Below are 23166 nucleotides of genomic sequence, written 5' to 3'. Positions count from 1 at the left end.
CTGCTGCTGCTGCTGCTGCTGCTGAAGTGCCTTCAACAGCTCCCTCTGCTGACGCCTTTGCTGCAGCACAAAAACCAAAGCCAGCTCAACTTCCCACCGCACCATTCCGGCTCAAACGTCCTGTGGGCTACACGGACGCCCAGTAGGTCGCAGCTAGACCACGTTCCATGAGACACTCCATTGATTCATTCTTGTGTAACAAATAAAAATGTCACAAGCCACAGGTATTATGGGAAAGAAGAGGTGAAAAGCTGAGTTAATTCTTAGAAAATCAACGAGAGCTTCTGGATAAACATAGGAGCGTCCCACAGCCTCACATAACGTATTTTAAAAAGTGGAGACCTAGAGTTCTGACAGAGTGTACACAAGAGACTCAACAGCCAGTGCATAGCTCATGAAGTCCTGTGGCACAGCGGGTCAAGCAGCAGACCACTCATCGGCCGGTCTGGGGGAGAAAGGCCGCCTGCCTCCACACAGACCCACTGCCTTAGGAAGTCACTACAATTGAGCTGAGTCAACAGCAATGAGGTAGGTTTTAAGTGAAGGGTGATCAAACACAGGCCAATACATACAAGAAGCTCAGGAATTGCTTGCTATCCTAAAGAAAGGGGTCCTAACAAGGCTAACACACTAGACTACCTGAAAGTCTCTAAGAAGAAACTCTAAGACCCCAGACTGCTCCTCACCCCTAAGCCCAGGGACAACCCTCTCTCTGGAGCATGTGCATGTGTGTGGGGGATCCTCTGGGGAGAGGCTGAACAGGCAGGAGTACGTTCACCTCTTTCCTTCGGGGGCCACCCTCCCTGGGCTTGGTATTTCTGATGGACAGCACACATGCCCACGCTGAAGGTGCAAGTGGTCTGCCACTGCCCTGTATGTCCCCACTGCCTATAGCAAGCACCTCTCCTCACCAGAAGCCAAGCCCAGTGTCACCCCAGGCACCCCCAGGCACTGCTTACAGGAAAGTCAAGGACCATAGCGGCAAGTAAGCCAACGAGCCTAGAGGGGAGCAGAGGGAGATGATGCTGCCAATGAGACCCCAACAGCAGGGTCAGAAAGGCTCCAAGCAAAGGAGGTCTCTGGTGAAGTAAGGAAAGATGGTATTACGAGCATGAGAGGCCAGAAAGATAAAACCAGGACGTTCCATTAAGATAAAAAAGCAGAGAAAAGATGGAGACGTCCATCCAGAGGGGCAAGGTACAATCAGCAGACATTCCACAGAGACCCAGAAAGAACAGAACACTGGGGGGGGGGGGGGGGGCCACGACATGCAACGGCCTTAGGCTCCCAGAGGCCGGGCAAGGGACTGAGTGGCAGTTTACAGCTCATGCAAGGGGTGTGGGAGATGCAGAGGTTCATAGAAAAGGAATCAGAGGAAGATAAGAGGCAATTATTAACACCTCACAGTCCCACTCTGATCCCACATTGTTTTGGGTTCAACTGTGGAATAACTTCCGGCTGCAAAAGGAGAAGCGTCGTTGCGCTGCAGCCGTCATGTGCTGACAAACTCCGGAGAGAAGCCGGCAGAAGTGAAGGCTGGGAGGTGGGCGCGGAGACACCGCAGGCCTCTGGCGAAGCACACCCACCTCAGTCAAGCAGCCCCTGGTCTAAAGAAGATGGTGGGCAATTCTCTGACAAACTGACTGCTCGGCCTCAAAGCACATCCCAAAAGCACTCTCTCCAGGTCACAGCTACAAGAGGGTACCTTTTCCAGCTTCAGAACAGGCAGTCCCCACCACCTCCCTCAAGACCCACCATACCCCCTCTCTCCCCCCACCCTTCCTGCGCTGCGATCCATTCAGCTCTCCATCTCCCTAAAGGGCAAGAGAGGTGAGCAGCTTCTGGTTCTCACTGTGCTCCCTCGACTTGAACCAAGAAGGGACCCAGAGAACAAGTGCAAAGGGATGAGCGTGGGCCCCCGGGGGCAGTGAGTCCACCCCAGCCGCCAGGTAGACCTGCACCCTCCACCCTGTCTGTCCTGAACCAGAGAACAGGGGTGGAAGGGCAGAGGTTCCTCAATCCTGGAAAATCAGGACAGCGCCTGCCTCTGAGGGGAGAGAGTACTATGCATCCGGAACATCAACCTCACAGAATAAGTGTAAAAAACACCCACAAGTCTATCTCAGGAGCTGCAGTAGTACAACGTTTACGGGAAAACACATGGTGTCGGCTGCCCACCCCCATTCCTGTGAAACCTTCCTGCTTGTCAGGGGCAGTGCAGCTCACAGCAGGCTTCCCGTCCTCCATGGGGACCTGGGGTTCACCCGTGAAGCGTCATCAATGGGGTCTGCGTGTTTGCCGGGGTGCAGTTTGAGTCGAGCTTCCCGACAAAGACAGGCCAGGGAGAAAGGTCTGGGAACCCAGCTGCAAAACCACCCAGGAAGACCCTATGAGCCACGGCGGTCTGACTCAGCATGGTGAGAAAGGGGGACAAGGGGCAGCGTTTTGCTCCCTTTTGGCCTGGGTCGCCGGAGTCTGGGGCTAACACCTCCTACAGGGCCAGAACTGCGGCCTGGAAATTGTGTCCCAACAACCACGCCCACAGTCCTGCCAGAGACGGTTTCCCTCAGTCACCAGTGAGCAGGGAATGCCCCTCGCTGCCCAGAACACTGTCTGAGCAGCTTAGCCGAACCTGGACACTCACCTCTTCTCGGAGCTGCCGTTCTCGCTCTTCCTCTAGCTTTTGGATTTCAGCCAGTGAGAGTGTGGCCTGGGGCTGGCACGCCGTTGTATTGGACTGCTGGCCCCACGTGGATGAAGAGGGAAGCTGGTGAGAGGAAGGAGAGGCTCTTGTGAGGGCTGGTGGGCAGGAAGCACTTGAGGCCCACCGTGGCTCGGCTTACAACGTTGAACCCCAGTCTCACCCCGCTCCTAATTTCTCAGACTGCATTTGCTGCCCGCCCCGAACCTTAATGATTTTAAACAATTCAGAATGGAACCCACACACATTTGACCTACCCTCTCAGGAGTGAGGCACATTACACCTGGCACTGACACACAAAGCGACGTGAATCAGATCAAGTGAAAGGAGGAGCAAGCACTGCGATCAACAAACAGACCGGGGGAAATTAGTCCCACAAGGCAACAGGGCGTCCAGTCCACCAGTCCCGTGAGAGTGAAGGGAGAGCAGAGGCAGACCTGTGTACAGTAACTACTTGGGGCCTGAATGCATTCATAGTCCCACCAGCCAGCTTCTTCCAAGGGAGTCAGCCCAGGGCTCTTCAGCACAAGGCACACCCACTGCTCCACACAGCCACCCCGCTGCAGTCAACAACATACAGAACAACATTTTCCAAAGGTATTCTCTGCTTCCTGCCGAGGTTCATCCGAGGGCAGCAATGGACTCACTCATTCCATGTCCATGTCCTCTTCTGAGTCTGGCTGGGCTCTCCAGTAGTGCTCTGTCAATAAAGCTATTACTTGGCCGTGAGAGTGATGAGACTGTCAGGTTAACTCCCACATTCTGTGGGACACCCGCTCTTTGGAATGGGCACAAACATGGATCTCTTCCTAGCTGGTCGGCCAGGCAGCTGTATTCCAAATTCTTGGCACAGACAAGTGGATGCTTCTCGTGCATCACCAGCCTGTGGAGGCCTATCCGTTGGCATTCTGTCACGCCTTTGGAGCCTTCGTTTAACACCAGTGGGTCTCAGTCATATGTATTTCCTGAAATAGCTGAATGGCAACCTGTTCTTGGTACCGTGACTCTTGTGTGTTCCTTCCATTTTCCGCTATCATTCATTCCCCGTTTTTTCAGCTCACGGCATCCTTCAGCACAGCCGTTAGAGGCTTGCATGGTGTGCTCTTCCCTTTTTGGCTTTCTGAGGCCGGTCTCTGAGCGTCTCAGTATGCACGCCCTTGCGAAGATGACGGAGCAGTTCCCCATGTGAAAGTCCTCCGTGTGCTGTTCCTTCTGCAGACTGTGAAGTCCCAAGCAAGCAGGGCTACACAGCCCCAGGGACTCGGCCCTGCCTAGACTCACTGCTCCCCTCACACTGTGCTGGTTCCTCTCTCACACAGCCCCATCCACCCTAGAAGCCTGGTTACTTACTTCACGTGCCCTCCCTAAAGACTCCGTGTGGAGGTGACCAACGTGGACAGGAGATATTTCCTTAGGAGGGCCTGCTTCACTGCTCATGTCCCAACCCCATCTGTTTATTACACACTCATCAGCGGCAACTCCACTACCACCGACTTTACCCAGCCATCCACAGGGCACAGGCCTCTCCTGCTACCGCCACCCCCTACCTTCATCTGCGCCAGCTGTTGCTGCTGCTGCTGCTGCTGCAGCCTGCGCAGTGCCTCCTGCTGCTGCTGCCTCTGGCGCATCAGCTCCTTCTGCCGCTGCAGCTCCAGCTCCTTCCTCTTGCGCTCCTCCTCCTCCATGCGCAGTCGGTCCTCCTCCAGCCGCCGCGCGGCCTCCTCCTCTTCCCGCGCCCACTTTGCAGCCTCCTCCTCCTTCCCAGAAGGGAAAAGGAAAGAAACGATAGTGAAAAACAAGAAAAGTCTACATAACATTGGGTCACTGAAAAAGCACAAACTTCCTGGGGACACAAGATGGAAAGCCAGTCCGCTCTGGAAAACCAAAGAGCAGCTGCCATTTCCTGAGCACCCCAGACACCCCAAAACACACTACCCAAATCTGACCCTACTGGAGCAGTGGTTAAGAACCCCAAAGCAGCTAACCTCAAAGTCAGCAGTTCCAAATACCCACCTGCTCCTTAAGAGAAAAATGAGGCTTTCTGCTCCTGTTAAGATATAATCTTGGAAACTCACAAGAGCAGTTTAGTCAAACCTATAAGGTCACCGTGAATTCAATCGACCCAAGAGCCGTGAGATGAATTTTTTTTTTTAATTCTCCGAGGCAGCACCTCAAAGCTCCATTACCCCACCACAAGGTGCTCACTGGCTGTGCAGAAGCACTGAGTGTAACAGCATCGTCTTCTTTGGCGAAAAGTGAAAACCCTCTGCTTTGGGTTAATGAAAATGGGCAGCTCTTTAGATCTTTGTGGAAAGCGAACTCAGGCAGGAGCCCTGGGCAGGAATCACGGTGCTGGCTGCTGGCAGAGCGGGCCCCCCTTTGACTTGGGGGTGGAAACACTGATCCCCAGGGGACCAGACGGGCCTCGACACCATGTGCAACAGAGCTTCCGCCTTGACCGTGTGCTGAGCACAAAGAGCTGCCTGGCCTCGTGGGTCCCAGGAGGCTGCAGACAGTTCTGGAACCAAAGCACCTTTTCAAGACCACTGGATTCCAGCCCCGGCCTCAGCTATCCGGAACTCAGGCCCACAGGTGCTCGCAGTGCCGCTTCTCCGTCAGTCACTTGTCCCTCAGCAGGCTCCTCTGCCTGCTGCTGCTTCCCCACGGTGTGCTTCCCACCACCCCATCCCACTGCGCCCTCAGGTCTCCTTGCGCCTCTGCAAGCCTGCTCACTGCACACAAGGCAAGACAAGCCGCAGTGCTCCCTGGGCCTGGGCCACAACACCAGTCCATACAACCCCGTCCCCAGGACCTCCTTCCCCCACAGCTGACGAAGTATCGAAGGTCGAATGGGAGCTGAGGGTTCCAAGAGAGGTCCAATCAAGAGCCCCCAAGAGCAGGCAGTCCCCAGCTCTATTTCATGCTAACCACACACGTCTCTGCCCCCTCCTCAGAAGGGGCTGTGGGAAGTCACTTCTTACCCAAGGAGATAGCCAGGGCAGGGGAGAACAAGCCTGACGGGCCCCACTTCAGCCGGGTGACCAACATCAGTAGGAAGAGCCCTCCGCAGGGCCACAGCACTCACTGCCCGGAGCCTCCTTCCAGAACGGTCACCCCGGAGATGTTCCTCAGACAAACCCCAGCGCAGAGTCCCATCAGACACCCGAGCTCTGCACACCCTTCCCGGTCACCATAACCAAAGGGAGTCTGAGAAACTGGCCAGGCCAGAGCCCATGGGCACAAGAACTAACCTGACTCAAGGCCTGGGTGGCACTCTGGGGCAGAGAGGGACACCATTTTAAAACCAAGAACACCTGAATTCGAAGCAGGGGCGGTAATCATCACAGCGGGCCGGGGTGAGTTCAGGACTCTCAGCAGACAGGAGTGCTGGACTCTGTACACCCGCTGCTCAAGCTTCCTAAACATCCCAACGGTCCCAAACAGTTTGCCAACGTTTAATGAGCCGTGTGGAGGTGCTGGTTTCCTAGGATGGCCGCACCGCCTCGCCTCCACAGGAAAGTACAACTGTGAGCAGACTGGTCAAGCCCTCGGCACTGAGCCCCCACCCCACCCCAAGCCGCCCCCGCCCCACCACCTGCTTGCGGAGCAGCTCCTCCTGCTTGCGCCGCTCCTCCTCCTCCCTCCTCCTCTCCTCCAGCCTCCGCAGAGCCTCCTCCTGCTGCTGCCGCTCCTCCTCCTCCCGCTGCCGCCTCAGTGCCCGCTCCTGCTCCCGCTGGCGGCGCAGAGCTTCTTCCTAGCGACAAAGGGCTGAGGCTGAGGGTCCGTTACAACAGACACAGAAAGAGGCCTGCCAGGTTACTTTGTTTCTGCTGGGTTTCCCAGCGTGTGAAGCACAGGAGCTGAGGCGTGGGTAAGAACTGATGCAAGGGTTTGCAGAGGAGGTGGGGGTGGAAGACAGGGAGGGTGAGGGGGTTGGGGGAGCAAAGGATACATGCAAGAGCAGGGAGGGAACACATGAACTGACTGTGATCACACAACTCATTTTAGAAGCAATTTAACCATAGAAAGAGAGAGGGAGAGAAAGAAAATGTTGTAAAATTGACTGGGATAATGATTGTACGATTCTTCTTGGTATGATTGAACTACTGACTCGTATGACATGAGGATAACGTGCCAATAAAGCTATAAATTTAAAAAGCGCTGTCCAGCAGCAACACTCGGTGAAGGCTTTGGGGTCACATACTCGAGGGCTGGGAAGGCTTCCTGGAGGGAAACCTTTTGGTTTTCCCCTTGGAGGAACGGCCAACCTGGGAAGTGGGAAGAAGCCACTATGGAGGAGAGCATGTTCTGAGCTGCTCCACCGACAGTACCACGTACTACACAGAAAAGGGCCCGTCAGACGGACTCAGGAAACGCTGAGCAAGACAGAATGAAATGGGTTTTCCTACAATATGACGTCCCACCTTTGTAAGACAATGTACACTCTGATGCGAAGAAATCAGAGCAGTAACTTGGAAGCTTCATCTCAGATGGTCCTTTGCTATTTCAGAGTACCTTTTGGGACCACCACCGTGTAGCACTGAGGTACAGACCAGATTGGGGCTCTTACAGGGTGGATGTCTTTCACTTAGTCTATAAATACACCCCAATAAGAAGGTAGGCCCAGCATAGGAATAGAAGACTCCCGAACAGCAGTGCCAATGAGCAAACAGACAGAAAAAGGCTGTGAGACCTCGGCGACAGATGCTTAAGCAAAGACTTAGCAATAAGGGCTTTCACTCCACCAATAACAAGGATGTGGCTAAATACTTCTATAAAATGAAATTCCCTATCAACAAACAATAGAAGGTGTCGTATAAACAGCATACTGGGCAGGAGAAAATGACATCACATGTCAAAAATGAAGGAACAGAGTACAAATGACATCTCTCAAAAATCAAAAGGCCTGTGTATTCAATTGAGCCGTGGTGGCACAGTAGTTAAGCATTCAACTGCTAACCAAAGGTCAGCTGTTCAAACCCACCAGCTGCTCCGAGGGCGAGAGATGGACCAGCGGACTTCTGTAAGGACACCCTACAGGCAGTTCTACTGTGTCCTTTAAGCTCACGACGAGGTGGAATCTGCTTGATGGCAATGGAAGAGCTCTGCGGATGGTTTTGCAGAACGGACAGAGGTAACAGCAGAAGGCACCAAGGAAAAGAGCACAGTGAGGGCAGAGGTAGGCGTCAGAGAGACATCCTTCTCAAGGCACCCTTGGCCTTCAAACTATGGCCTCCAAGGCTGCATCCTGTTACTCCCCTCGTGGTTGTAGGCAGGCATCCAACTGGTTTATAAACTGCAGGAAATCCACAAAGGACCTCACGTAACAATGACCTAGTCAGACCAAAGACACCCTGCCAACAGTTGCTTTTTCTAAAGGTGCGCGCCCATGCCTCCCGGCCCCCCAAGGGTCTCCGCCCCCTCCCCCCACCAGAGGGGTCAGTGGGGTGTGTACCTGTTTTCTTCGAGCCAGCTCCTCTTCCTCCCGCCTCTTCCTCTCCTCCTCCTGCTGTCTCCGGAGAAGCTCCTCCTGCTGCCTCCGGAGATCTTCTTGCCTCTTTTGCTCCTCTTCCTCCCGTTTTGCCCTCAACTCCGCCTCTCTCCTCTCCTGTTCCAGCTGGGAATACACACCAGAGTCCTCTGAGTTGCCTGGAGCCGGGCCCAGACCATGGACATTACTGAGCAATACTGACCACTAACTAGGCCGGCACCCCTTCCTCTGCTCGTAGCGTCGTGCCCTCTAAACAGAGGGAAGAGGGCACTTTTCTCCCTAATGGGCACCTCCCTCCACACTCCACACAGCCACTAAGCACACCACACTAGATGGGCTGACCAAGAGGCCAGCCAGGTGGTAATGCACACTGGCACGCGCACAGTTGGCTTGAGGGTCTTGTCCCTTTTTCTCTACACAGGGTAGCGAGCGGCGGAGTCAGCAGTGTGGGGAAGCTGCTGGTATGACAGGCTAGAAGAGCTCTTCCAAGCGAAGAGACCAATCACTAATGACTCCTGTCTCACACATTTTCCCTAAATACCTGTGCCCCCAGCACCCGGGCTCCAGGCACACCTCACTTTCCTCACCCACACCCCAGTCCCTCCCCTGTTTCCCAAGTACCTCTTCTGCCCACTTCCTGCAGCTCAGTGCCACCTTTTCCCGCCAAAAAACATCACCCCCAAGCTTACTTTCAACACCACCCTTCAACCTGGAAATACAATCTAACTGCAGCACAGCCCAGAGGACACGGCTGCTCCCAGCTGGCTGGTCTCACCACCCCTACTCTCCTCTCCTTCCACCTATCTGCACGTGAACAGCGAGAATGTGAGTGTGCTCCCAGCCAGCCAGGATCCTGGGTAGTGGGGGGCCACAATGTGTCCGTCCGCATGCACTGCTGGGCCCTTGTGGGTGCAGTTTCCTTTCTACACAGCCATGCCCAAACCCTGCAACTGGGCTAAGCCCCAACCCCCTCCCAAGTGAAAGTGGGTTCACAGACGGAGCATTGGAAGTACACTGCCAGGTCGGTGGGCTTCTTGTTCACCCTGTCACTGTCATGCCCTTCCCTCCCTGGAGCAGACCCACAAGCCCCATGAAGGGCCCATCCTTCATCAAGAACGTGTTCGCCACACAGGACACTGGGGAACTGGAAGGCCCTTGGGAAGTATCTGGACCAGGGCCTCATTTAAGATAAACCCTGACCAGGCACTCTAGGAAGACAGTCACCACCTCAGGTGGCAGAGGTGCACTAGGTGTGAAAGAGGAACCAGGCGTTCCTGGGAGTGTGAGAAGCCAGACCGTGATGCTAGGTGATGGGAGGTGGTAGAAAGGCGCTCTCTACAATTCCCAGCTCGTCCAGAAAATGCGGCGACGGGCACAGGGTCTAAAGTCAGTGTTGTGCTCTCCGGTGACAGCAGGGGCTGCATACAAACGCTACAGCCCCCTAATGGAGACTACAGACCTGGTCTGACAGCAGTGCATGGGCAGTTCTGCACAGGTGTCCCGCAGGTGACAAGTCCGGGCGCCAAGTTTTAATGGGACTTAACAAGGGCCACAAGGCCATGGTGATTCAGGGTCAGCCACACAACCACTCACCAAGTTTGAATTCTGTGATGAGGTTTGAGGGCCTTTTCCGGGGCAGAGGGCACACTGAGAATCAGGAATGAGGGTGCAGAGGCAGAGAGGGAGCTGACGGCCAGCACGGGACCCCGCCCAGCTGACCGAGAGGAAGGCCCGCATCATGCACGCCACAGACCTTTGCAGCCTTGGCCTTCTCCAGCTGCTGAAGCTGCTCCAAGGCAGGTGCCGGCGTCGTGGTGTCCAGGGGAAGATCCCACACGCTGCTGCCCTCCCAACCTGTAGGACGGCGGGGGCGTGTCAGGGCCGCTTCCTTGACCCAGAAGGCCAGACTGCCAGTGGGCTCTGCTCGGTGTTGCCATCCCACCCCACATGCAGAGATGAAGGCAACAACAGCATTTATTTAGCAACAAAGTGGTCCTCAACAAGCCCTAGAAGGTGTCTGTCCATCACCTCATTTTCACAGAGGAAGAAAAAACAGTCAGAGGCAGTTCTGCACCCACACAAGCCTGTGGCTTTGCTAGGCTTCCAACCCAAGTGTCTGTCCTCAGCTCCAGAGCCCAGGGTATCCCCAGGACCCTACAGCACACTACAAGGAGAGAGTGGGGGCTAAGGAGTCTGGACAGGTCTCACCGGTGGCTCGTATCCGGCAACAGATGGGCAGAAAGTCAGCAGAAAATCAATTCTGAGCCTGTGTCCCCACACCCCCTGGACTGGCTGACATCACCCCTCGGCAGTCCCTACCTCCTAATGCCTACGCCTGTCAATTTATGGGCTAATAAATAATATCTCTCTGTATAAAACCCGTGGAATAACTATAAAAGACCTTGATTCCACACGGGAACGGTTTCAAAAATAACAAGCTATAATTCAGGTTATCAAGAGAAAGCAGGTGGCCAGAGCAGAGACCAGGGCCAAGGGATGCCCCATCATCCCAGGACAGTGTTGCTGAGAGAACAACAACCTGGATGGGTAGTCTCAAAACAGGAATCAAAAACAAACAAACAAAAAACAGGCATCAAGGCTCAGGGCTCCTGGGATTTTTTAATTCCAACTAGAGCCTCCAAACAGGACTATCCAACAATCCACTCTGTGAGTGTCAACCCTTCATTTTAGAAGCCCGTGACCAATGCCAAGACTTTAACAAAACCTCAATCTGGAAATTTCCTAACTTGACGCAGAAAGACCATCGGATGAGACCAGGTGTTCGTTCCAGGCAGGTCGTTCTCTTCCGTGGGGTGATTCGAAAGGCTGGCTCCCACTACTCTGCATCTAGAAAGGCTCCCCTCACTGGCTTGAGTAGCATCAGAGTTGGCTCTAACACAAGAAACGGGAGCTACTCAATGAGATCTAGCAAATCCTGCACAGGGTAGTTGTCAACTTTACCTTCCCAAAAAAACCAAAACAGTGCCTTCAACCCTTCACTGGGCTCTACTTAAAAAAAAAAAAAGGAAATTTTCATTGGCACTCAATACCAAACACACCCCAAAATGTGAAAAAGCTAAACACAAACTATTATCCAAATCTAAAACCTGACAGAGATAAAGGCTGGTCTCTGTCCTTACCTGTCGACTGTGAGGCTGATGACTGAAGCTCCCAAATGGAGCCTGGGTCTGGCACCGACACCGGCCGAGTGACTGGGGGGAGGACACTCTGATCAGACAGCCTGTCAAAGGGGAGTGACAAAGCAGACTGGTCTGGTATTTGCAAAATTAAACATGACAAAGAGGACTTTTCTATTATTTCGAGTTTTTCCAGGATACGTAGCCAGAAAACTCTTTCCTTGCTTTAACTAATGCCCAACACTGCCAAAGATCAAAGACACGGGCAGGCTCCATGGGCCCCTAATCCCACGGACCAGGAGATCTTGACATCTGAGAAATGGGTACACCTACTATCTTAACATATCCTGACCATTTCCAGAGAGCCGCGGAAGCACCATGTGATGAAAACACCCCCCCACACAAAGTCCAAAGCCTGCCCTTTTAGCTGGCTCTCTCCTGGTCCCTAGACTTCTTAGAGGCCCCTTGACCTAACCTGCCTACCTCACAGGGTGGGGGAACACCCAAGAGAAAAATGTGAGCGCTTTTGATTAAATTGGCGAAGGTTTTTGAGAGCAGGGACTGATACCTTTTCAAGTATGCGCACAACACTATCTCAACTACACCATGATCTTAAAAACAAAAAAAACTTGAAGGCAGCTAGTCTAATTTCCTATTCCTTACAGAATACCTTCAAAAAATTAATAACCTGCGTGGTGGCCGATCTTGAAACCGCACAGGTAAAAGTGAGATTGTGATCCTAGACAAATGCTTTTGCTGTTCCTGTAATACCACACTGCTTCTCAGTGTCCTCATTATTGTCTACTTATGATTCCACAGTGACTCTCCAGGAGTGAAAAGATGAAACCAATGTCTTACCTTGAGCTTAACTACTCCTATCTTTCTTCTGTTTTGATACACCGACCACATGGGCGGTGTATGCTGCAAGTGGCTATTCTGATACCAGAATTTTTTTCTCTCTGTCATGCAGCCTGCAGGTGAGCGCGCGCGCGCACACGCACAATGAGACACACCACCTGGCGACCACCAACCTCATCTTCAGTGCCTGGAACTGCTGGAGGAGGAGCGTCAACTGCTGCTGCTGCTGGGAGGACAGGGCTGCTTTCTGTTGCTGAGCCAGAACCTGTGCGTACTGCTGTCTGCAACGAGCGAGAGACGGTGTCATCACCTGAACACGAGAGTGCACTGACAGAGCCTCTGAAAGGCATGCGCGCACTCACTGTATCAAGAACTGCTGGTACTGAAGGTGCTGCATCTGGTATAAGGCTGTGAGCTCCTGTTGTCTGTTTAGTCGTTCCTGGTCCAACTCTCCCTGGGAGTGAAGAGAGGTCACTCAATCCATTGCAATGGACGGAAGCAGAAGCAGGAAAGTGTCACTTACCATAGGGGACCACAGCACCACCCACGCCCACCTCTCAGGAAGCATCTTTAAAATGACACCATGACACTTTGTAGAATAAGAGATTCCTCAAGGTGGAAAAGAGCCCTCACTTCCTAAGGTGACCTCCCACCTTGGCCTTGAGCGGTGCTTCCTATAGCTGCCCCTGGAAGGCCTTCGCATCCTCCCATCTTACTCACACATGGGCTACCAATGTGGAGATAGCAGTAGCCTGAGAGAAGGGGAAGCACATGAGAAGAGCAAAATGAAGAGCTAAGGAAATTATTATAGTCGATATATTTCATGGAGCCAGGACACCTACAAAGACACTTTCTTTAAGATGCTGATCCAGTTTAAACTACACAGAATGAGCTTTGAAAACCCTCTCTACACACAAACGAGGTGGTCTCCATTGATACTAGTACAGAAGGGTGAGGAAGGAAGTACAGTAAAACCCTATTTTTGTACTGCATTTCAAACAGGGAAGACCAGGTCTAATTTTTCAAGTTAAATGAGAAGATAAATGAAATCTGAAGTGTAAGATAAAAAGAGATACGGTCTAAAGATGACACACACTAAACTCAAGCAAATCATTAGTGAAGCGCTTGGATTGCTACTGCACTGATGAGAGTCTGCACAGACTATCTGGGGGGTGGGAGTCGCCTGAATTGAGGGGCCTCTTTTTTTCTCACTAACCCAAAGAAAGGCAAAATGTCAGCCTGGGCAGGCTCTGGGAGGTCAAAGGGAGGCTCTGACCTTCACTCTACATCTGTGGAGAGGTACCCAAGGATACTGTGGCTGTCGGGGTGAGCGCGCACTAGAGAAACAGGCACAGAACTTGAAGATGGGAAAGTGCCCACAGTATTGGTCATGTGCACTATGAAGATCTATCTCTGCCCACACTTTATTGTTCCACTGACCAAGAAGTTGCTCTTATATTGTGCCTTGTTTCCTGACTTAGTTTACTGTGCCAACCTGGACGATAAACACATGTGGGATTAATTGAAGGGCGGAGGGATAAATGGCTCGGTGAGCCTCGCCTTTCAAGTTCTCGGATCTCTCGCTTTGTGATGGTCGCACCAGGGTGCAGCTGCCTTAGCAGTTTCCTGCTTCAGCTTGCAAGATTTGTTTGGATTTGACTTTGCTTATGGATGCAGACTTCACAAGGTTCCGATTGGAATGAAGACTCTTCATGTCGAAAAATATGATTGTCTTCTCAGAGAACTGGGTTGATGTAAGTGGGCAGTACATAAATTGGATACCCCAAATTGGGGGAGATAAAGGCATGAAGTGGTTGGCTTACAAACTTTCTTAGGTGGGGGAAAATTCACAGTATCATAGGGTTAAGGTGTAGGCATAACTGAATTGTAATTGTGACGCTAAAGAACTATGTACAGGTGCCAGGTTGCAAGACGGACTTCCTACAAAACATACCCAAGGAGAAGCCACATGGGCTAATACTTTATTGTTCCAATGACCAAGAAGTTGCTCTTATATTGTGCCTTGTTTCCCAAGCACGGTCTCTTTAGAAGAGCTGGGCTCCTAGCTGTGGCTTCAGAAACAAAGGAGGACTCAGAAGCTCCGTGTAATGTCAGCATGAGAACATAAGTTGGTGTCAATGATCAAGAAGCTCTGAGGAGTGTGTCACTCTCAGGGGAGAAAAACTGCACCCACATCCAAGAACGTCCATGGTCCTGCTGGGGAGGAGTGCAAGGAGCTCCCTAACCTCCCGCTGCACTCAATCCCACCAACAAACTGTGAAGCAGGATGTGGGGAGCTTCAGGGAATGTGTGTTTACACTAATGGTGGTGGAGAAATTTGGAACAGAAAGGACACGATCCACGTCACTGACTTGTGCATGCAGACGTCGTCGAAATGCTTCTCCGTGGCTGTGTGGGGATTTTACCAAAAATCAAAAGGAAAAAAGGAAAAGGAAGCAGAAGAGCACAAATGACTGACTTTGGACAGATCATTAAAGTGACATCTACAGGCTCCGAATCAGCTCCCGAATTTCTTAGTGATTTCTACCACGTATGACATCAAGCTGGGTTTTCACGGAGATGTAAGTACTGATGTATGTTCACAGTGAGCTCATGTACGTACCATGTGAGGCGGGGGGGCGGGGCCGGGCGAGAAAGGCACTCTTCCCCACATCTTCATGATGTCACCAAGAGGCTGGAAGCTCTCATCACACGCTCGCTTCACCAATAAAGACATGGTGAAATAGCCCGCCTGGAACCACTCTGCCATCTCCTGATTATTGAAGGGACCTGCGGGGCCACCAATGAAGCAAAAGGGCACTTAGGAATCCTTGCTGGTACAGAGCTGAAAAGAATCTCTCTAACCCTCATCTAGAGGTGCCGCCTACCTTTTCAAGTGGCAACCCCACTGAACACTTTGCATGGTACCTTAATTTCATTCCTTTCCAAAGGTGGTGTAACAGACATCACTTTGAAATGAAGGTCTGATTTATCGATCCTGACTTCTCAGCACCATTTCATGCAACGAGAGAAGCGCCAGACCCCACCTCTCAATGTGTCCGCACTACAAGGCAGAGCTGAAGACACACTGATTTGCGAATGAACCATCCACAAGTATAGCTAGAGACTTCAACAGCCTTCTAACCCTCGCTCAGTTGCTGGAAACAGCCAGACGGATCATCAGGGAAAAATAACTCAACAAGACCCTCGGCCATGAAGATCTATCCAACATGTACAGGACATTCAACGACAGCAAAACATACAAGTGTTTCAAGTGTCCACAGGACCTGTGTCAAAACTGGCCAGATTCTGGACCATACAAGAGAGCTGAAAAGAATTTTTAAAAATTGTATCATGAAGAGTGTGTTCTTCAACCACAAGGGACTCAACTAGAAATCAATTACAAAGATAACCGGAAAAATCTCCAAAGCTGTGAAACTGAACAATGCACTTCTAAAACCCATGGTCAAATGAGGAAAATTAAAGGGAAAAAAAGTTAAGACACACACGAGGGCTTCAAGCGTTAATGAAAAAATCCTATTATCTTTTAATTCCATTTTTCACAAAAACATTTTGAAGTCGCTTTGAGACACTGAACTAGAAGGAAATGAATATGTGATATAGCAAATAGGATGGGACACAAGTAAAAAGAGGAAACTGTATATTGTTAAATGCTTACATTAAAAGAGTCTCCGAGGAGAAAGGGGGAACCGATCACAATAATCTACATGTAACCCCCTGCCTGGGGGACGGACAACAGAAATGTGGGTGAAGAGACACCGGTCAGTGTTAAGACATGAAAAAAATAACAATTTACAAATTATCAAGGGTTTGTGAAGGACGGAGGGGGTAGGGAATGAGGGGAGGGGCTGATAGCAAGGGCTCAAGTACAAAGAAAATGTTTTGAAAATGATGATGGCAACAAATGTTCAAATATGCTTGACACAATGGATGTATGCCTTGTGATAAAACTGTAGGAGCCCCCAATAAAATGATTTTTTTAAAAAGAGCACCCCCGCCCTCAAGCCAAAGTGTCAAGTCAGTAATCTAAGCTCCAACCCTCAAGAAACTAGACAATAACAAATATATCCTAAGCAAGCAAAAGGGGGGAAATATACAGAGCACAAACCGATTAACTTAAAAATAGAGAGGAAAATCAATGAAACAAAGCACTGATTATTAGAAAAATCAGTAACATTTACAAACTTCCAGCAAGATTGACAAACAAAACAAAACAAAACAGAAGGCACAAATCATCAACATCAGGAGTGATCCTGGCTCTCACTACAGAGCCTGGGGGAGAGACAACTCACAGGTAAACGCACTGGGCTGGAAGCAGATGCAGCACTGTCCTTACACCCTTATCAAGAGCCATCACATCCTGCTTCGCTTCACGCTATTTTCATCGACAACAACCCCCTCTTGCCCCCCACATACTAAGATGGTAGATTTTGGAGGAAACTGATTTAGTCTCCTAATACCTATTCAGAATAACATCCTCTAGAACCTGGCGGCGAATGCAGTCTGTACGGACTAAGGAGAAATGGCTTACCCTGGATTTCTCCCTGGGGGTCTTTATAATACCACTTCTGCATTGCTTCATGCATTAACGGAATCGAGACGCCTTTTGCTCTGTGTTCCTGCAGTTTTGATGCCAGCCTCTCATCATCCAGTGCACTGTCTTGAAGATATGCCACCATCTTCTCAGCTTGCTACGAGCAGAAACACACACACGGGAAGGGAGGGTGGGGAGAGATTGAGGAAACAATCCTAAATGAATACTTATGCAGACAATCATAGCATCCACTGTGTTTTTGGAAACTGTTGGAGCTGTGAACGGCCTTACACATGGAGCAAAGCAGGCAACGGTCTACGTCTCCCAGCAATGCCATGAGAAAGATATTCTCCCCATTCTACTGAGGGTGAAAGAGGAGTCAAGTCTTGTGCAAGTCTCAAAATGATTAAGTAGAAGACAAACTGGCTAAGATCAAAGCCCAGGCTTCTAACCAACACATTAAGAAATGTGGTTTTTAAACCAAGAAGTCACTGGTCAATTTTAAACTGGACAAACTAACCCTCTGAAAGCCCAGATGCAAACAGGACAAAAGACCGAACCAAACTAGTTGCAAATGCAGTTCTGCACATGCCTTTGTAAGACACTCTCCACCCCTCCCCTCTTCAGCATTCCTCACCACTAACCAGCCTTCCCCGAAGGAAAGTGAGCATTACCCTCCCCCACACCACACTGAACAGTGGTACACACAATCTCAGCGAAATCTAGAGAAGGGAGTAAAACGTCGAGATCCTGAGCAGCTACAGGACTATTTTCCCAGTTACACTTGAGACAAAAACCACAGAAGACACGGTGCCCATGCGCAGATGCTCGCAGTCACCATTTCTGGCATTCCATCGATTTCCAAAAGGAAAAGCAAACAGCTGAGGGCAATAACCACATGGTGACTATTACATAGCAGAAACGTAAAAGCATGAAATGATTTGAAAGACAACGACTCAAATAAATACTAGACAAACTGTTCCAGAGCTTAAAATGTACAAAGCACCGAAGTTTGGTGTCTGGAGTCACCTTACTAGCTTTCTAATTTTTATGTCACTTTGAGAGCTGCTGCTCACCTGCTCCAGATGTTTGAGACCCTCTTCGTCGTCGGGCTCTGTGGAAACACTGCCCATACCAGGAGCACTGACGCCTGGCGTTTCCACTGGCCGGAGGGGAGGGCTAGGGTTGGGAGCAGGAAGCGAAAGAATGAGGAGAGAAGAGGCTGCATCTGCAGGCGTCTGTGACAGGGGCTGCTGGGCTTCAGGGACCATTTCTAGAGGGAAAGATTGAGACAGATGAACATCCTGGGAAGAATGGGCAGTGACGAGACCTTCTCGGGAAGTGCACCCCTCTCCCTCCGTCTCCTGCGGGCATCTGGTTAGCTGGACCCGAGCGATGTGGACTGTGTTGGGAACAGAGGCTAGACTAGAGAACGACTGCATCTACCTCTACCTGCCACAATCTTACACCAATAAGCCTCCCAATAAGGTTTCTTTCTCTCAAGAGAAGCAGTGGCCTTACTTGGTCCTCCCTCCCCCACCCCATGACATCTAACAGTCTTCCTCCTATTTCCCTTGCACTCAAACACCCCACCACCACCCCAGTTCTACTTTTCCTCTGAAGCCTCTGCTCTGGCTCCTCCCCCATCACCTACCTTCTCAAAGGGGATGGACTCCTGACTGTGTTCTGAGCCTGCTCTTCCTTCTCACTCTGGCCCTACACTCTGCCCATCTAGCCGCTGTACCACATTCCAAAGGCCAAGGTCCCTCATTCCCAGCTGTTTCCTGGCTAACTCTTCCCCTCTCCCACAAGCTCCTCCGAATCAAAGCTCAAAGTGAGCACTCTCTCCCCTCCCGTATGGGCTTTCCTGTGAACAGTGTCACGCTGCTTTCAGCTATCTCTGCCACTTCCACTCTTCCCTCAGGGCCAGGCAGTGGCTGGCTGCAACAACTGCTGCTGCCTTCCTCACAAGCGCTGTGTCAACACGGTGCTGACACACAGTGGACTGGGAGGCTACATGGCAGCCCATCTGCCAGTACAACAAGCTGCCGACGCACCACTGCCGTGCCCATGCTCAAGCACGCTCTCCCACCTCTCCTCCTCCTCACCCCAACACTCCCACCTGGGCCAGGTCCTGTCAAAGCCCAGCGCAGTCCCACCTCCTCATACAGCCAGGAGGTCCTCCCTCAATCCAGCCTCTTACCTGTCTCCAGATTTGACTTATTGTCCAAAGATAAGCTCCAACACCATTGGCCGTCTGATCCTGGCCACCAGGGAGCTCCGACCATTCCCATCTGCCCTAGACTACCCATTAACACCTTGTGACCCCTACAAACTAGAAATCCACAGTGTCAACCTTTAAGGCATATCTGCGAAGCTTTCTCAAAATAGACTTGCCTGGGTTCCATCTCGACATCTTCTACACTAAGGGCCAGGCATGTACCTTCCATGAAATGTGCCACCAGTACTTACAGGGCAGGTGACAGATGAAACTTCCCTATTGCCTACACAATGGGTCCATACTACGGGGCCACGGGGCCACTTATGAACAGTACGGATTCAAATACTCACTAAATTCATGCACTCACTTCAGCTATGTTCTAGACAATAAAAAATAAATTTTAAAAACCTGAAGAGAAATCCCTGGTCCAAGCCCTCCAAAATAATTAGTTTAATGGGCAAAGACAGACGAGGGACTGACTTCACATAGTAATAGGTGGCTACAAATTATGATGATGGTGTCAGAAATCATCAAGTCAGAGACAGCTTGGGGCTTCGTGGTGGGAGCAATGTCTAGGCCTGAAGTCCGACCAGTGATGTGACATGGAGGCAAGTGAGCAGGGCCTCGGGGACCAAGGATGGCTGACCAGTGGCATAGGAGGGAGACCCTTTAATATTGGGTTTGACAGTGTTACTTTTTGGTATATCGAAGAGGAGACATGGTAATTTATGAGCAATTTTAAAATCATCCCCTGTAACATCAGCTAGAAATAGCCACTCATGCTATTCTTAGAGGACAGATGAGGGAAGGACATGTATACATTCGACCACATCTTTTCTGCCTCTCCTGGAACTGTCAAATTTTGATAATGAGGGCTGAGCACACACCCAGCTATCACAGGCAAGGCTGCTAAGCTGTCTGCTGGGGGCTGAAATGAACGCAGAGATGGTGAGGCCAGGGCAGGAGATGGATGCCAGGTAGGCGCTGAGGCAGCACTGCAAGAGGTAGAGCTTCTACGGGTGAGCTCTGCCCCCAGAGGTCCATTCTGCCTGGAACCTGGGAAGCACTGTGTCACCAGGCTTCCCAGTAAGGTAATCAAGTCCGAGACCTCACCCACCAGGAGCTTGAGTGGCAGGCACTGAGCCGGGCAAACCTGGCCTCGGGAGAATGCTGACTGGGTGCCACTCCTCTCACACGTACATACCATCTCCTCTGTTGGGCACTTTGGTTGGTAAACTGTTTTCCGTTCGACTCTCCTCCTCCACCTTTTCTGCTTGCTCCTTTTGGGTTTCCTCTTGCCCCTCCAACTGCGTGGTTTCCTGGGGTGGGTGATCGGCAGGAGTGCCCGCTCTAGCACACGATGAAGAGGTTTGGAGTGCTTCTTCACTAGCTTCTGTAGCACAAAGTAATCTTGATTTAACAATTTAGGGAAGTTCCGTTTGATTACATAAACACGCTTAAAATGGGAAAAGACCAAAATAAACCTTACCAACAGCTGGTCTGTCTGTTTTCTCTCCTTCTTTCTTATTTGTCTTATCGGGCTCTTTGGCTTCTTCATTATGGCTGCCCTCAGAGTCAGAGCACTCCTCCCCTTCCTCTGCAGGCCGGAAGTCCATCTCCTGCTCCTCTGGAATGGGCTCCTTTTGCACTTTCTGTCCAGAGAACATAAAGCCAAAGGTCAACAGCACACTTGGCAGGAGGTGGAGGGCAGGCCTTGGTCATGGTACTAGCAACCATTTTCTCACCTTCAGAGAGAGGAACGCTCCCGATGAGTCAAAAGTGCCCATTTCCTCTTCGGCATCTTCTAAGCACCACTCCGGCAAGCTGTCCCTGTCATCATCGATGCTCCCGCTGCCAGAGCGCACTCTGCGGTAGCCTCGCTCGTCATCACGATCCCTGAAGTCAAACTCGAAGCGGCGCCGCCGTTCCACGTGTTCTCGCCAGCCTGCAGAGCGAGGGCCGTCTGGGTGAGGAGAAGACAGCAAGCTGAGAAGAGCCACAGCGAGGGCTTGCAACAAAGTCACAATGGCGGTGACTTAGAGCCCATCAAACCTCTGAGGAGGAGAGGCAAAGTCAATGAAATTCAGGGTGCAGAAGCCTTCACTGCATGCCAGCGGTCCTTAGCGTCCATGAAAGACAGCCGTAGGACATGCTCTGACTTTACAAGTTACATGTAAAACCAAGCACTTTTAAGGACACTTTAGGTCAGTGGTTCTCAACCTGTGGGTCGCAACCCCTTTTGAGGGTCAAATGGCCCTTTCACAGGGGTCGCCCAATTCATCACAGTAGCAAAATTACAGTTATGAAGTAGCAACGAAAATAATTTATGGTTGGGGGGAGTCACCACACGAGGAACTATATTAGAGGGTCACGGCATTAGGAAGGTTGAGAACCACTGTAAGCTACAGATAGTTGACTGAAATGTTGGAGAGCCCCTCTGCGGCTCTCAGCCAGAGACCTAGGCAGGGCTGTCTATTCCCACAGGGAGGCCCATGCCTTCTCTGAGGTTCAGCTTCCCACGCACACCTCATTCCTCTCAGGTATGGTCAGAACCTGGGGATGAGTATGAGACTCATCACTACTTGCTAGTGACTGTTCTAAGCTGTGGCCCTGATTCCCAACAGGGAGTTAGTCATGGAATTACAGGCTATGAGGTGGCACCGTGGCTGGCTATCCTAAAGCCCCAGCAGTTGGAGCACCAAGACTGTTGGCAGGTCAGAAGCGGCTTCCATCCAACTCAACTTCGCCGAGTAACGTGCCGGCTCCACTTTCCCTTGCACGGCTCCAAAAACTCCCTAGGGAGTTTTCATTTCCGGGTGTCAGCCCGGAGGACATTCCTAAGTCCACCCTAGCACACTGTTGACTGCAATTACTCTCCGAAAGAACAGACTGCCTACGACTCAAAGGCCTACGTCAGGTATTTATGAGAGAAAGGAGAAACAACCTTTGTTAAAATCCAACCTGCCTGGGCCTTCAGGGAGAGGGGCAGGCTTTCAATGACTAGAATTTTCTATCACTGACCACTTTCTCTGTGGCAGACACACAGAAGAAAGCAGGCCAGGACCACAGGCCACCTTAGGAGGGTCTGAGAGCTGACATGCAAACCCAGAGCCACTGCTCGACGGTGTGTCCACGGTAAGCTGCTGGATCCTCTGCTCCCATCCCTTCCCAACAGCGCACTTCTGTGCACACGCACACTCCCTGCGAGAGGAATCTGCCCTCCCAGGCATCTGGCGAGTGCTGCTCATGACTTTCCCGAGGGGACAACTTAGCTGCTTTAATCATAGCCACCAGCTGTGACCCTACCTGAGAGGGGCAGGTGCTAACTGTCATCAGAGCGCTGCCTTCATGAGTGTGCCAGGCTTTGCAGCTGGTCTAAAGGCTGACACTACTTTCGTACGGTAAAATAGGTTCAAAATCATTTTGGTTAGAAGTGTACTTACATTCTAATGAAAGATTAACCATACTATAAGAAATGATGAAAATAAGGAAGAAATGGGTAGCGGGGGCATGGGGCCCTAACCCACCCAAGGGGAGGGTACTGTTTATATCTCCACAGGAAAAGAGGGAGCAGATGTCAACTCAGTGCTCCAAGGTGTGAAGGCAACATGCCGGCGCGGAGTAGGGAGCCAGTGGAGAGATCTGGGGGGCTGGCCCCAGTCCCAAATACTAAGTGAATGCCTGCACCTCCCCTGAGAAGAATTTATTTCAAAGGACGGCACTGAATCCGCAGCTCCGGGAGAGAGATGTATCTATCGGAGCACACGGGAGCACATCCTTGAGGACAAGAACAGCCAGTAACAGAGAGGGCCACATGGCCAGCCCCACTATGGGGCATGATGGCCCTCACTGACCCATGGCCCTGCGGGGGACAACACCAGAGACACAGTGTGGGAATCGCACCCGATCTGATCCCACCACACTGAAGCAAAGCACTGGGGGAGTGCAGCGGAACAGCAAGGGAATGGAGCAGCAAGATCCCCAGGGAATGCTAAAGGTGGACTTTGGGGCCAGGGCATGGTGCCCAACAGACTGGACTGGAAAACACTCCTAAAGGTCAGCGATCCTTGAACTAACTACAAGCTTTTCTTTCTTGGTGTGTTTTTATTTGTTCTTTGTCAGTGGTTTGTTGTTGTTGCTGTTTTGTTGTACATTGTTGCTTGGTTTTGCTCTGTCCTGTTTTTGTGCATGTTGTTGTCTCCG

At 51.3% G+C, this 23166-nt stretch overlaps 1 protein-coding gene across 4 annotated transcripts in view; it reads right to left on the bottom strand.

Moving 5' to 3' along the window:
• The window catches only part of GIGYF2 (GRB10 interacting GYF protein 2), a 114570-nt gene that overhangs the window by 9427 nt on the left and 81977 nt on the right, over nt 1–23166 (bottom strand). For 3 of the 4 annotated variants that reach the window (XM_045296315.1, XM_045296316.1, XM_045296318.1), the window contains exons 10-24: nt 20709–20926; nt 20453–20615; nt 20168–20356; nt 17819–18015; nt 16740–16899; nt 14811–14977; nt 12550–12641; nt 12361–12468; nt 11333–11433; nt 9946–10046; nt 8157–8318; nt 6297–6455; nt 4249–4458; nt 2645–2767; nt 1–60 (exon numbers count right to left, since the gene is read on the bottom strand). In XM_045296315.1, coding sequence (XP_045152250.1) covers nt 1–60; nt 2645–2767; nt 4249–4458; nt 6297–6455; nt 8157–8318; nt 9946–10046; nt 11333–11433; nt 12361–12468; nt 12550–12641; nt 14811–14977; nt 16740–16899; nt 17819–18015; nt 20168–20356; nt 20453–20615; nt 20709–20926 — 2210 coding nt within the window. The remainder of the gene's footprint in view (nt 61–2644; nt 2768–4248; nt 4459–6296; nt 6456–8156; nt 8319–9945; nt 10047–11332; nt 11434–12360; nt 12469–12549; nt 12642–14810; nt 14978–16739; nt 16900–17818; nt 18016–20167; nt 20357–20452; nt 20616–20708; nt 20927–23166) is intronic. The other variant, XM_045296317.1, reaches the window with a different exon arrangement.

Source organism: Echinops telfairi, unplaced genomic scaffold (assembly GCF_000313985.2).
Source record: "Echinops telfairi isolate 266 unplaced genomic scaffold, ASM31398v2 ScPeMD7_3;HRSCAF=10, whole genome shotgun sequence".
NCBI classification, from domain to species: domain Eukaryota; kingdom Metazoa; phylum Chordata; class Mammalia; order Afrosoricida; family Tenrecidae; genus Echinops; species Echinops telfairi.
The sequence above is the reverse complement of the archived record's forward strand: the minus strand, read 5'-3'. Positions and strand labels throughout refer to the sequence as shown.